The sequence below is a fragment of the Trematomus bernacchii genome, unplaced genomic scaffold (genome assembly GCF_902827165.1).
Source record: "Trematomus bernacchii unplaced genomic scaffold, fTreBer1.1, whole genome shotgun sequence".
NCBI lineage: Eukaryota > Metazoa > Chordata > Actinopteri > Perciformes > Nototheniidae > Trematomus > Trematomus bernacchii.
The window spans coordinates 1524504-1538007 of record NW_022987733.1 but is presented as its reverse complement, the minus strand read 5'-3'; the positions used below and the strand labels follow the sequence as shown (position 1 = coordinate 1538007).

The window sequence follows — 13504 nt, the reverse complement described above, 5'->3', positions numbered from 1 at the left end:
GCTGCCTTTTGACAAACTGAGGACACACACACACACACACACACACACACACACACACACACACACTGACAGAGATTGGTTTTCAGGGGCCTAAATATAGGGAACCTCTTCTTTGCTGTCACTCTAACGTCACACGGACAAAAGGCTGTTCGGAGACACGCTGTCTCCAAAGGGACGCAGACACACACACACACGCACACACACACACACTCTGCCGACCTGCCGCTGACCGCAGGCTGACAGCATGGGAGTGTGTGTGTGTGTGTGGACTGTGGTGACCTCTGTGAGAGAGATAATACACAGCCATGATAACTTTGGACAGGTGTGTGAGTTTATAAACTGTGTCCTCGCCAAAATGAATTGCAGACATCACATGGTGCACATTCTTTTTTGTATATTCATTAATATAATCAACGAAAGCCATGACTTACTATACTTCCATTTACAACATCAGGAGTACCTGACCTACTGATGTTAAAGTAACAATGACAACAGGATCGCTTAGGAGAAGTGAAATATAGTCTAATGACTAAAACAGTTTTCTCTGAGTACTTCTCCCACCTCTACTAACTGCCACCAAATCCCTAACCCGTCATTTAAACCACATAGATCAAACATATCATATATACTTATCTGAAAGTGCTTCCCACGTTAACGACACACTGTTTGAATGTATTCTTGTGTAATAAATCACCAGCTTGTAGTGAGCTTTTGTGTTTCCCTTGTAGTCAAACGCAGACCACCTCCCTGCAGCCGCCTGTCTGACCACAACAACAGGTGAGGGCTTGTTGAAACCGCAGGAAGCGTGTGAACTTGGACTTTGACTGAGTGACCGTCAGCGGGCGGAGGAATGTGAGGAATCCTCTCCATCACCCAGCGGCCGACAGACGACCCCCGAGCGACCTCAGCGACAGGTGAGCGCAGCGAAAACCTTCCTCCTGCCAGAAGTTTCCCAGAGCGTTTGACAGCGAACGCCACGCCTCAGCTGCTCTTAGGTTCACTAATGTGCTGAAAGGGCACAGAGGATACACCCATAGACTGCTTATGTGTAAAGGAAAGAGCTCAGTGTTATGGAGAAGTCCTGGGAAGTGTGGCAAGACACAGATCCCCTGAAGAAAAGGGGATCTAATTAACACCTTCAATCTGCCAAATAGTGATAGCTCTGACGTATCTCCTAATAACAAGTGTCCAATTGATCTAAATTGAACAGGGAAGGGAAAATATAACTCTGAAAATAAGAAACTGTTGATTTTAAGATAAGATAAGATAAGAGGGAACTTTATTTATCCCCATGGGGAAATTCAGGCGTTTTAAGTCAGTAAATATGCTAGTAAATCAGGCTGTTGTCGCTAAAAGGGCCCAGTTTCTATGATATAGGATAGACTAAATACTGTATAAAGGAAAGACCTCGCTGTTATAGAGAAGTCCTGGAAGGTTCAATACCGACTGTGTGTCTTCGGCAAGCATGTGTCCCCTGCAGGAAAGTGGATCTAACATAAATGTAAGAGACAGATCTGACATATCTCCTAATAACAAGTATCGAATTATTCCAAGTTGCTCAGGAATGGGAAGTTCACTCAACTCTCAAGATATGAAACTGTTGATTTTAAGGCGAGTAAATCCACCAGTAAATCAAGCTAGTCGGGATGTTCAGGCGTTACAGAGGGTAAGTGAACGCAGCACAAACCTTCCTCCCTCCAGAAGTTTGTATAAAGCTCACTGTTATGGAAGTCCTGGAAAGTGACAGGTTCAAAACCGACTGTGTGTCTTTTGGCAAGACCCTCATCCCCTGCAGGAAAGTGGATCTAATCATAAATCATAAATCTGTCATAAATGTACGAGACAGATCTGACATATCTCCTTATAACACGTATCAAAGTAATCCAAGTTGCTCAGGAATGGGAAATATAACGCTGAAAATATGAAACTGTTGATTTTAAGTGAGTAAATCCGCCAGTAAATCTGGCTGTTGTCGCTGTTTTGAGGCGTTTTCTGTATGTGAAGCGAACGGCAGAAGTTTCCAGATCATCTGACAGCTAACGCAACTCGTCAGATACTCATTAGATCACTAATGTGCTAGAAGAGCACTGTTTTATATTGTAGAGGAGAAATATAACTCTTATAGAAAAGTCCTGGGTGGGAAGTGTGTCTTTTGGCAAGACACCAATCCCCTGCAGGAAAGAGGATATCACTTATATCATAAATCTGCCATAAATGTATGAGACAGATCTGACATATCTGCTAATAACAAGTATCAAATTGCAAAGGAAAGGAAAAATATAACTCTGAAAACACGAGACGTTCACATTTGAGAGTGTTATCTGCTAGTAAATCAGGCTAGCTTCGTTGTTTTGAGGCTTGTTTTTAAGTGACGCAGCACAAACCATCCTCATGCAAGAAGTTCCCAGAGACAGCGAACGCCACACTTCAGCTGCTCGTAAGATCACTCATTTCCTAAATAAGCATCGTTCTTTTTCAGAGGAAGAACAGGTTCAATACCGACTGTGTGTCTTTTAGCAAGATTACCTGCATGAAAGTGGATCTAATTTCTGTCATTAATCTGCCATATATTTATCAGATAGACCTGTCATATCGGCTAATAACAAGTATCTAATTGATCCTAAGAGATGCTGGAAACAGCAAACGGTCAAATTTGAGTCAGTAAATCTGCCAGTAAATCAGACAAGAGTCGCTGTTTTCAGTCTCTACGCAAGTGAAAGAAAAACCTTCGGCCTCTAAGAAGTTATTTGACAGCGAACGCCACATTTCAGCTTCTTAAAAATCATCAGAGGTGGGAAGAAGTGGAGTACAAATACTTTGTTACTGTACCTAAGTACATTCTTCTGGTATCAGTACTTTACTCCACTACTTATTTTTCTGACGACTTTTTACTTTGACTTCTTACATGTTGAACCCAAATACCTGTACTTTCTACTTCTTACATGTTGAACACAAATACCTGTACTTTCTACTTCTTACATTTTAAACCCAAATACCTGTACTTTCTACTTCTTACATGTTGAACACAAATACCTGTACTTTCTACTTCTTACATTTCCCAAACCGGCTGGTTCCTTTAGTTTGAATGTGTGTTTGGTGGCGTGATCATTATTATTTAGAGTCATTGCGTGCCTATTGATTTGAACACGATCCGTGTATCCATCATTTCCTGGTCTTCTCTAAAGAAGAGGGACCAATGAAAACGTTGTCATGTTGCCGTTGTTCAGCATGGAAACATTCATTAGCTAACAATGACATTATTGTTCTATTAATATAAAGGGAGGTCAGGTACTCTTTAAAACAGCTGCTAGTTATGGGTACTTTTTACTGAAGTACATTTCAAAGCCCTCTTTACTTTGACTTGAGTTAAGAAGTTTAGTCTGTACTTCTACTTTTACCAGAGTATTTTTAAACATGAGTATCTGTACTTCTACTTGAGTAAAGGATGTGTGTACTTTTGCCATCTCTGAAGATCACCTATTTTCTAAAAAGACACTATTATAGTATATAGGAAAAACCTCCTTGTCATAGAGAAGTCGTGAAGAGGACAGGTTCAATAAGAGACATGATCCCCTACATGAAAGAGGATCTGACTCCTGTCAGAAATCTGACATTAATGTATCAGATAAACCTGTCATATCTCCTGAAAACAAGTTTCAAACTCTCCTGAATTGCTCACAGAAAGGGAAAACAAAACTAGTGAAGCAAAGTAAATCCTCCAGTAAATCAGGCTTTTTGAGTCGTTACGCATGTGAAGTGAAAATGATGGAGTTAGTCACGGGCTGTAAAGAGTGAGACAGAGAGAGGAAAGCAGATCAAGTGGAGTGACAGAGACAGGCAGGGGGACGTAAAAACACAGAAATCAGGACGTTGGCCTGTGATTGGCCGATGGGCCTGTCACTCACCGAGGGGCAGCTACTGATTGGCACACACTGTTTGGGCCGACACTCGATGTTTCCTTTGACGCAGGCACACAGAGTGCAGTTAACGGAGGACCACATGTCTCCTTCCTGCAGGACAGAAACACAGCAACATCAGAATACATCCCACCATCTTTAATTCAGCCAACCATCTTGAATTCATCCGTTCATCTTGAATTCATCCAACCATTTTAGAGTCCAGTGCCCATCCATCCTCATGCATTCATCTGTCCATTTACCATTACCTTTTTCTTAATATACGTCCATTTTTCACACATGTTTCTGTCCATTCATCGGTATAACCATCCATCTATCACTGATTCATCAATTTAGTCAATCCTCCATTCATGGAGCTACTCCATCTCTCCATCAATACATTCAACATTTACCCATCATTCATTCATCTACAAATCACCCATTCAATAAATGTTTTGTTTGGATGATTTAAGTTTTCCCACAAAGAATCTTGCTAAAGCACCACCCCAAATCGTGTGTTTGAGAGAGATGTGCTCAGAAAGGTTTCGTGGAAATAAGTCATAAAACTTAGTATGAAAAAAGGATTCAAAATTGAAAAATTAAGGAAATAAATCTTGGTTGACGAAGAACCAAATGACCAATTGGTTGAATAATCACCTAAGAAGTTGCAGTTCTGTCCAACACTTGTCCATCCATTCATCCATCTCTATGTCTTTCCATCAATCCATCCATCATCCAATTCTTCAGTCTATTGATCCATTCATCCATCCATCATCCATCCATCATCCATCCATCATCCATCTATCATCCATCCATTCATCCATCCATCATCCATCCATCATCCATCCATCCATCATCCATCCATCATCCATCCATCATCCATCCATCCATCATCCATCCATCATCCATCCATCATCCATCCATCATCCATCCATTCATCCATCCATCAATTCATCCATCCATCATCCATCCATCATCCATCCATCCATCATCCATCCATCATCCATCCATCATCCATCCATCATCCATCCATCATCCATCCATCATCCATCCATCTGTCCATCATCCATCCATCAATTCATCCATCCATCATCCATCCATCATCCATCCATCCATCATCCATCCATCATCCATCCATCATCCATCCATCATCCATCCATCTGTCCATCATCCATCCATCATCCATCCATCTGTCCATCATCCATCCATCCATCCATCCATTCATCCATCCATCCATCATCCATCCATCCATCTGTCCATCATCCATCCATTCATCCATCCATCCATCTGTCCATCATCCATCCATCCATCTGTCCATCATCCATCCATCCATCCATTCATCCATTCATCCATCCATCCATCTGTCCATCATCCATCCATCCATCCATTCATCCATCCATCCATCTGTCCATCATCCATCCATCCATCTGTCCATCATCCATCCATCCATTCATCCATCCATTCATCCATCCATCCATCATCCATCCATCCATCTGTCCATCATCCATCCATCCATCTGTCCATCATCCATCCATCCATCCATTCATCCATCCATCCATCTGTCCATCATCCATCCATCCATCTGTCCATCATCCATCCATCCATTCATCCATCCATTCATCCATCCATCCATCCATTCATCCATCCATCCATCCATCCATCCATTCATCCATCCATCCATCATCCATCCATCCATCCATCCATTCATCCATCCATCCATCTGTCCATCATCCATCCATCCATCTGTCCATCATCCATCCATCCATCCATTCATCCATCCATCCATCTGTCCATCATCCATCCATCCATCATCCATCCATCCATCATCCATCCATCCATCATCCATCCATCCATCATCCATCCATCTGTCCATGCTTTCTAAGTTCCTCACCCTGTAGATCTTGTTTCTGACTCTGCAGTACTTCACCTCCTCCACCTTCACGTAGGACAGACACTCGTCACAGCAATGGTCGCCTTGGCAACTCCCAGGACGAGAGCACTGCTTGTTGCACACCACCGTTGAATCCTGGGAAGAAGAAAACAAACACAACTCAGATGGAGGACTCATTAAGACCTACAGGAGAAGGAAGACTTTAGATACAACAGATAGAATAATTATTTGTATATTTTTTCTTTTTCTTTTGGCCTCATGATGGCTAACATTAGATGACCATTTTAGTTTTCACTTCATATAGCATTGTAAATTGCATGAAATGATGGGCTGTTTTGTTTTAGTTTGGTTGTATGTATGTTTGACAGCGTGTGAGGACCCCAGGAAGAATAGCCAATGCTCATGCTAGTGCTAATGGGGATCCTAATAAAGAACAAGAACAAGAAGAACACAGGGTCTCTGATGGTGTGATGATGACGATGATGGTGTGATGATGACGATGATGGTGGTGGAGACGCAGACGTTACCTTGCAGGTGCAGGTGGTGCAGTTGTCTTGTGAGAAGGACGTGCCGTTCTCAAACACTTCACTGTGGAACAGACAGCTTCCTGAGTACAGATCAAACACCTTCCTCTGACCTGACGGAGGAGGAGGAGGAGGAGGAGGAGGAGGAGGAGGAGGAGGAGGAGGAGGAGGAGGAGGAGGAGAGAGTCAAATGATTGGACTGCTACAAAGCAATATGTGGAAATCAATGAATGGGCCAACATAGCATTTGTTGTTAGGTGAGAGAAGTATATGAAGGTCTTTACCGAGACATCTGGAGCAGCACTGTCCGGGGGGGGTGTGGCTGAGGTGGGCGGGGCATGAGAGGACGGGACACACCTCCCTCATGCAGAGAGTCCGCCCTCCCTGGAGGACAAACATATCAAAACACATTTAAATAAGGATTATATTTGCATTCAGGTGATAATTAAACATCTCTTAAAGGTCCCCTATTATACTGTTTTTCATCAATATATCACAGGTCTCAGATATATACAGAGCCTGTCTCTGATTGGCTGAAACACCAAACAGATCATTGCAGCATCCCATAATCCCCTCTGTTTCAGCCCTGTTTCCAAAGTGCTGATTCTCTGTCTGTTACTTTAGATGAAAATAAGGAGCCCCTCCCCACGCCCCTCTGAGAGATATTTGGTGTGTGTGTGTGTTTGTGTGTGTGTGTGTGTGTGTGTGTGTGTGTGTGTGTGTGTGTGTGTGTGTGTGTGTGTGTGTGTGTGTGTGTGTGTGTGTGTGTGTGTGTGTGTGTGTTTATGTGTTAACAAGCCTATAGTTCGCTACAACTAGGTGCAACAAGCACATTAATGTTGTAATGTGTTTATGGGCGTACCTGTGGGGTGTGTTTGTCTAACGGGGAGGAAGGGGGGAGGGAGGAAGAGGAGGAGGAGGGAGGGGGGAGGGAGCAAGAGGAGGAGGAAAATAATTAGGAAGCGGATGTTGTTCTAACCAAAAGTGTACGACTCCCAGGAGACGCCAAACTAATTTATTTAGAGAAAAAGGCGCGGCTCAGAAAAACTCATACATAGGGTGTGTGTGTGTGTGTGTGTGTGTGTGTGTGTGTGTGTGTGTGTGTGTGTGTGTGTGTGTGTGTGTGTGTGTGTGTGTGTGTGTGTGTGTGTGTGTGTGTGTGTGTGTGTGTGTGTGTACTCACAGTGCAGGAGCATTTGATGCAGGGTTTGCCCTCAGGACTGAACTCCTGCTTCTCTTTGTACAGACGAGCCTCAAAGATACAACCTGCAGGAGAAGGTACACACACACATCACACACTTTTTATTAAATTCACCAACACACACCTCTGTATCCTCACTGTACCTTACACTCTTATCCAGAGTATTTTTTAGAATAATTTGACTTTATTTGATTTGAGTTTGAGGTATTTTATTCCCCAAATTCTGCAAGTAAAGAAATATTTTTGTAAAGACTGAATAATCCAAATGTTGGAGGCAGGGAATGCAAAAAATGTCAATGTCTGTAAATAATGAGTTTTATTAACGTCTTGTTTTACATGAATTCAGATGAGTGTATCAAAGTAATACAAATCCCTAGATTACACAAAAAGAAGCACTCAAGGCTCAAAACTGGGTGGATTTAAGATGAATTTGACCAAATATTTAAACACAAGTCAGGTGTTTTGTTTACTTGACGTAAGAAAGTAAAGTAAAAATGTATTAACCTGGAGTTTATTCATTAAAAAGACCTTCTTCCAACCAGTCATTACAAACATTACAATCTCTATTTCATTTCCTTTAAAAACACAGAAGCTTTCAAAGGTGTGTTGTGATAATGAGTGGGGGTCTCAGGACTCACTGGGGCAGGTGGGGCAGCACTTCTTTGGGTGGATTTTGGGGTTCCTGCAGTGAACGACACACTGCACGTCCGCCTCAGTGATCACACCTTCCTGTCACAACCAGCAGGGAACGACATCTTAGCTTTTATTTTGACGCTGGATAACTTCCTTGCTTCATCCACTTGTTCCCTCCTTGCTTCACTGTTCCTTTCTGTCTTATAATACATCACTAGTTCGACCTTTCCCTTTCCCATTTCATTGTAGCTATTTGGTTTTCCTTCTTGAATATTTGCTTTCTTCCATACCTCAGTTTTCCTTCTGGTGTTGCTCTCTTACTTGGCTACCTTCTCGTTTCCTTTTAACCATTTTTTTCATGTGTCCTTCTTTGCTTCCTTCGTTCTTTCCTTCCATCTTCTTGTTTGTCTGTTACGTACTCTCCTCTTTCCTTTCCCTTTTGTGTTTCCCTTGTGTTTCGCCTTCCTTCCTTCCTTCCTTCCTTCCTTCCTTCCTTCCTTCCTTCCTTCCTTCCTTGCTTCCTAGTTTTTGTTTAAAATCTATTGCACCCTCTTTTGTTGTCTCCTACTTTGCTGCCTCTTTCCTTCCTCCTAGTTTCATTTCATTTTTCTTCTCTTACTACCCCACCTATTTTCATTCCCTTTGCCTTTTGTTCCTCCTTCCTTCCTTGATTACTTCCTCTCTCTCTCCCTTCCTTCCTTCGTTAAGACTTTTGTCATTTTACTCCTGTATCTCTACCTTTCTGTAATAACAGCACGTTTGTATTGTTTCAGATAAATAACACTGTCTACCTGCTCCCACACACACACACACACACACACACATACACACACACACACACACACACACACACACACACACACACACACACACACACACACACACACACACACACACACCATGTATACATCTCTTCAGGGGACATTACATTGACTTACATGCATTTCCTGGAGACTTATCCTAACCTTAACCATAACCAACACATGCCTAACCCTAACCCTAACCCTGCCTAACCCTAACCCTAACCAAGTCTTCACCCTAAAATTAATGATTCCCCTCATGATGGCCTCCATTTTGTCCCCATAAGGGAGGCGAGTCCCCACACGTGACTGTGTAAACAGATTTAGGTCCCCACAAGTATAGTAATGCTAGGCCACACACACACACACACACACACACACACACACACACACACACACACACACACACACACACACACACACACACACACACACACACACACACACACACACACACACTCACCTGGCAGCGTCTGTTGATGCAGGGTTTGGTGGAGGTGGTCCAGGAAACTGAGCTGTTGTAAGTTCGTCCGTCCAACAAGCAACCTGAGAGAAGCAGAGAGAGAGACCGTCATAAACTATTAATTTTATACAATTCAAGACACAGAAATTGAGTCTAAATCTATGCAGCCGTGTAAAAGTAAAGAAATCATCCCCTGAAGTCCACACCCCTATTAGTTCCACTTATTTAAAAGCATGGTTGCAAGAAAGTAAAAATGTGATTAATGGTTTAAATTCACCTCTGAAGTTGCAAACATTACTTTCTTATGAGACATCTAAGTGTAATATTGCTGATTATCACACATTTTGTGCAATTTAAACTCAAAATTGAAGAGTTAAAGGATGCAAAAAAAACATTACAGGTTGTATAACTTAATGAAACTGGCTTGATTCTGTCCGTTTGTTCCCACCCTCTCGTTCTCACGTTACACGCCCGGACAGATTCAGACGCTCAGCGCTGAATGAGAAGCTATTCATTTCATGACATGTACAGTCAGTGGGCTCAGATCAATGATGAAACCTGATCACTAACATCGATCTGAGGAAACCAAACCGTGTAATACAGTAGCAACATACAAAGATGAGATTAGATGGCAGGAGGTCCCGCAGAGACTCAACCCTCTTCATACAGTGAGTGCTCACTAATGCAGATTAATATGACAACAGGAGAGGTGAGAGGAGAGAGGAGAGAGGAGAGGAGAGGAGAGGAGAGGAGAGGAGAGGAGAGGAAAGGAAAGAAGAGGAGAGGAAGAGGGGAGAGGAGAGAGTAGAGAATAGCTTCCAGACTGTCTTTAGAGGGTTATCCAATCAGAGGGACTCAGTACTGAGAGGAGTTTGCACGATAACATGAAGATTAAGGACTTTTTAATTAAACAAATAGAGTATTAGTGTGTGTATAAACATTTTGGGGAATTTGTAATCGACAATTGTTCAAATAAATGATGTCAAAGGGAAGGTGTGATCAGACATTTGCTTCAGTTTGACATCATTTTTAAATAAATTACTTATTTGTTTATTTATTACTTTTAAAACCTTTCTTGGAGTTTTATGAGATGACCAGAATTCACTTTAATTCAAGTGATTGTACATTTTCTCATGATCCTTTAAAGAAATGTTCTACATATAATGCAGTTTTTTATGATCTTTTATGAATCCAATATAACTTTATCTTCCTATAAACTATAACAATATAAACGGGTTAATTAAAACGCTATAAAACCCAATGTGTCCCCAATGAACTGACCCAGTCGCTCTCTATGATTTCATGATTAAGTGAGAAAGCAGAGATGTGACATGTTGGAGTCGGGGGTCCTAAACTCGGTCACGGCGACCACAAGTCGACCACAAAACAGAAAACTAACACAGGTTGTCATGACGATGAGGGGCTTTCCGTGTCCGAGTGTAGTCTCCTAATGAAGTGCTGCGTCGTAAAACTGAACCACAAACAAAAGAGCCGCACCCTGCTCAGAGCTAGGTGCGTGTGTGTGTGTGTGTGTGTGTGTGTGTGTGTGTGTGTGTGTGTGTGTGTGTGTGTGTGTGTGTGTGTGTGTGCGCGTGCGTGTGTGTGTGTGTGTGTGCGTGTGTGTGTGTGTGTGTGTGTGTTGTTATATGTATATGGAAGGCACTAGCTTTGATAGCTCCAATAGACCAGAAACTGCAGGAACATCCTCCAAAGTCAAAACTTTTTAGTGGCCACCTAACGTTTTTAGCACGTTTAGCATCTGTTAGCACGTTTAGCATCTGTTAGCACGTTTAGCATCTGTTAGCATGTTTAGCATCTGTTAGCATTTGAAGTAACATGGAAATGACGGAAGACCTACTTCTCAACTTGTGGAACATCAGTGGGAAAACATCAAACACTAGAAATATTATTTTATTTAAAAAAACATTGCGTTACAATTACAATTCATAGCCCCTCACTTCCATTTTAATTTGGGGTTTTTGGTTTAGAGATGATGTTTTATTACAAATATATATATATATTTTCTTATAGTTTAATTATCATGATTATTATTATACAAAATATTCAAAATTAGATGAAGTAAAAATATTTTCTTTTCAGTTTTTGGCGGTAATTTAGAAGGGGATGTTTCAATAAGAAAGCCATACTTGTAATAATTTATGTCAGAGTTTAATTTGTATTATTATTATTTATTCATCTATTATTAATTATTTTCTTCAATTTTTATTTTTGATTGATAACACCTGATAAGCACGTTTTAAAAGCACTCGTTTAACCTTTACCTGTGGATGTTGATGTATTTGTTGTTTTGTTTACTCTGTCTCACCTTTACATCGCTCACAGCAGGCGCCGGTCTGTTTCACCACCAGAGCACAATCCTCAGAAACCAGAGGACATTTCTCCTGCTTACAGTCCGCCTTACCCTCCTGGAGAGAGGGAGAGAGGGGGGGAGGAAGAGGAGAGGAGAGAGGAGAGAGGAGAGAGGAGAGAGGAGAGAGGAGAGAGGAGGGAGGAGAGAGGAGAGAGGATTGGTTAGTGAGTTATTTTCAGCACATGGTTTCCCATTGTTAAAAACACAGTCTCTTCTCTGTTGTCGTTCAGTTTGAGTTCTGATTGAGGTGGAAGTGAAGCCTTAATGTTAAAGAGATGTAATCCAGTTCTATACATACTGGTTATCCAATAAAGAAATCTGAAAATCGTATATGTTATTATATATTTAGTAAGTAAGATAAAAACAATGTTTAAGTTAGTGAAGTTACAACAACCCAAGGAAATTGCCCTTTTTTTACTTTTTATCTCCGAAAAGATGTTTAAAAATCTATATAAATAACTAAATAATCATTTAAATGCATCCTAAGAAACAAATGTAACCCTCAACAATTCATCACATCTGCTTAACAGGACTGCATGGGATGTTTGATCAGATCTGACATGTCAACAACAACAAAAAGAGTGTCTTCTTTCTGAGTATTGGACACATTGTTGAACTTAAATGAGACACTTCATAACAAGTCAATCACCAAAGTTATCAGAAAGCATCCTCAGGGGGACATTCATATGTGTGCAAAGTGTCATGGTCATACATCCAATATGTGTCGCCACGAAAGCAGCGTTGCATCACCAAACTAGGACTTGTAATGTGTTCATGCCAGCAGATAAACCAGCCTGTGCTCCGTGATGAAAACTCAACATGTCAGAAGTCTGCAGTGTGTGTCTCTAAAGTATAAACGACCCAATGTTCGCAGTTTAGCTGTGAATTTTCACACCAACTCCACAACCCCCCCCCCCGTCACCTTCAGACGCTCGCCTGCAGCGTGGGACCGCGCCGGTTTAATCCACTCCACTTTCACACCCGGCTTTTATTGCTGACTTTATCCAGTGTGTGTGTGTGTGTGTGTTTTTCATTTTACACACTGTGAGGGTTTATAAAGTGCAGACTGGCTCTAACGAGGACGGATCAAAGGGACGGCGAAAAATAAATCGGGGTGGTTTAATATAGCAGCGGCAGCTCCAACTTAAACCCCAACCACACTGAGGACATGAAGTCATGAAGGGAGGAGAGGGAAGAGAGGAGAACGTTAAATAAGCAGTTAGATAAAAGAGGAAAAGGGACTCAATCTGCTTTTGCACACTCACATTCTCCCAGAAACATATGGGACATTTTATGAGAAAATACGCTCGAGTCAATATTCTGCAAAAGTAGAATGTGACGATACATTGGGTGAAGTTGTTTCAGGCTATATGCCGATTTCTGGGTATTATAATTGGCAATTTTCAGATGTCATTTGTCCTACATTTATGGGCTTAACCAACCGCCGTCTGACCACAGCAGCCTCTCGCTCACTTTAAAAATAAAAAGGGGAATTTAGACCACAGAGGTGAGCGTCTGGTCAAATGAGCAGCGGTGCAAGAAGCTGGAAAATGTTGGGAAGTAGAGCTTTAACCAAGACGTATCATATTAATGTCATCCTTCAGCAATTGGAGCTATAAAAGCTCTACTGTCAGTCAAAATATAAATCTTTTTATTTAATCTTCATACGTTAGTTTAAATTGACTACAATAAAAAGCAACATATATTGTACTGTGTGCATTTCTT

The 13504-nt window shown here is 41.6% G+C and overlaps 1 protein-coding gene across 1 annotated transcript in view; it reads right to left on the bottom strand.

Moving 5' to 3' along the window:
- Positions 1–13504, bottom strand: part of bmper (BMP binding endothelial regulator) — a 43061-nt gene that overhangs the window by 7249 nt on the left and 22308 nt on the right. Inside the window, exons 3-10 of the mRNA XM_034145803.1 lie at positions 11735–11834; positions 9409–9491; positions 8151–8241; positions 7495–7577; positions 6596–6695; positions 6315–6424; positions 5788–5922; positions 3906–4010 (exon numbers count right to left, since the gene is read on the bottom strand). Coding sequence (XP_034001694.1) covers positions 3906–4010; positions 5788–5922; positions 6315–6424; positions 6596–6695; positions 7495–7577; positions 8151–8241; positions 9409–9491; positions 11735–11834 — 807 coding nt within the window. The remainder of the gene's footprint in view (positions 1–3905; positions 4011–5787; positions 5923–6314; positions 6425–6595; positions 6696–7494; positions 7578–8150; positions 8242–9408; positions 9492–11734; positions 11835–13504) is intronic.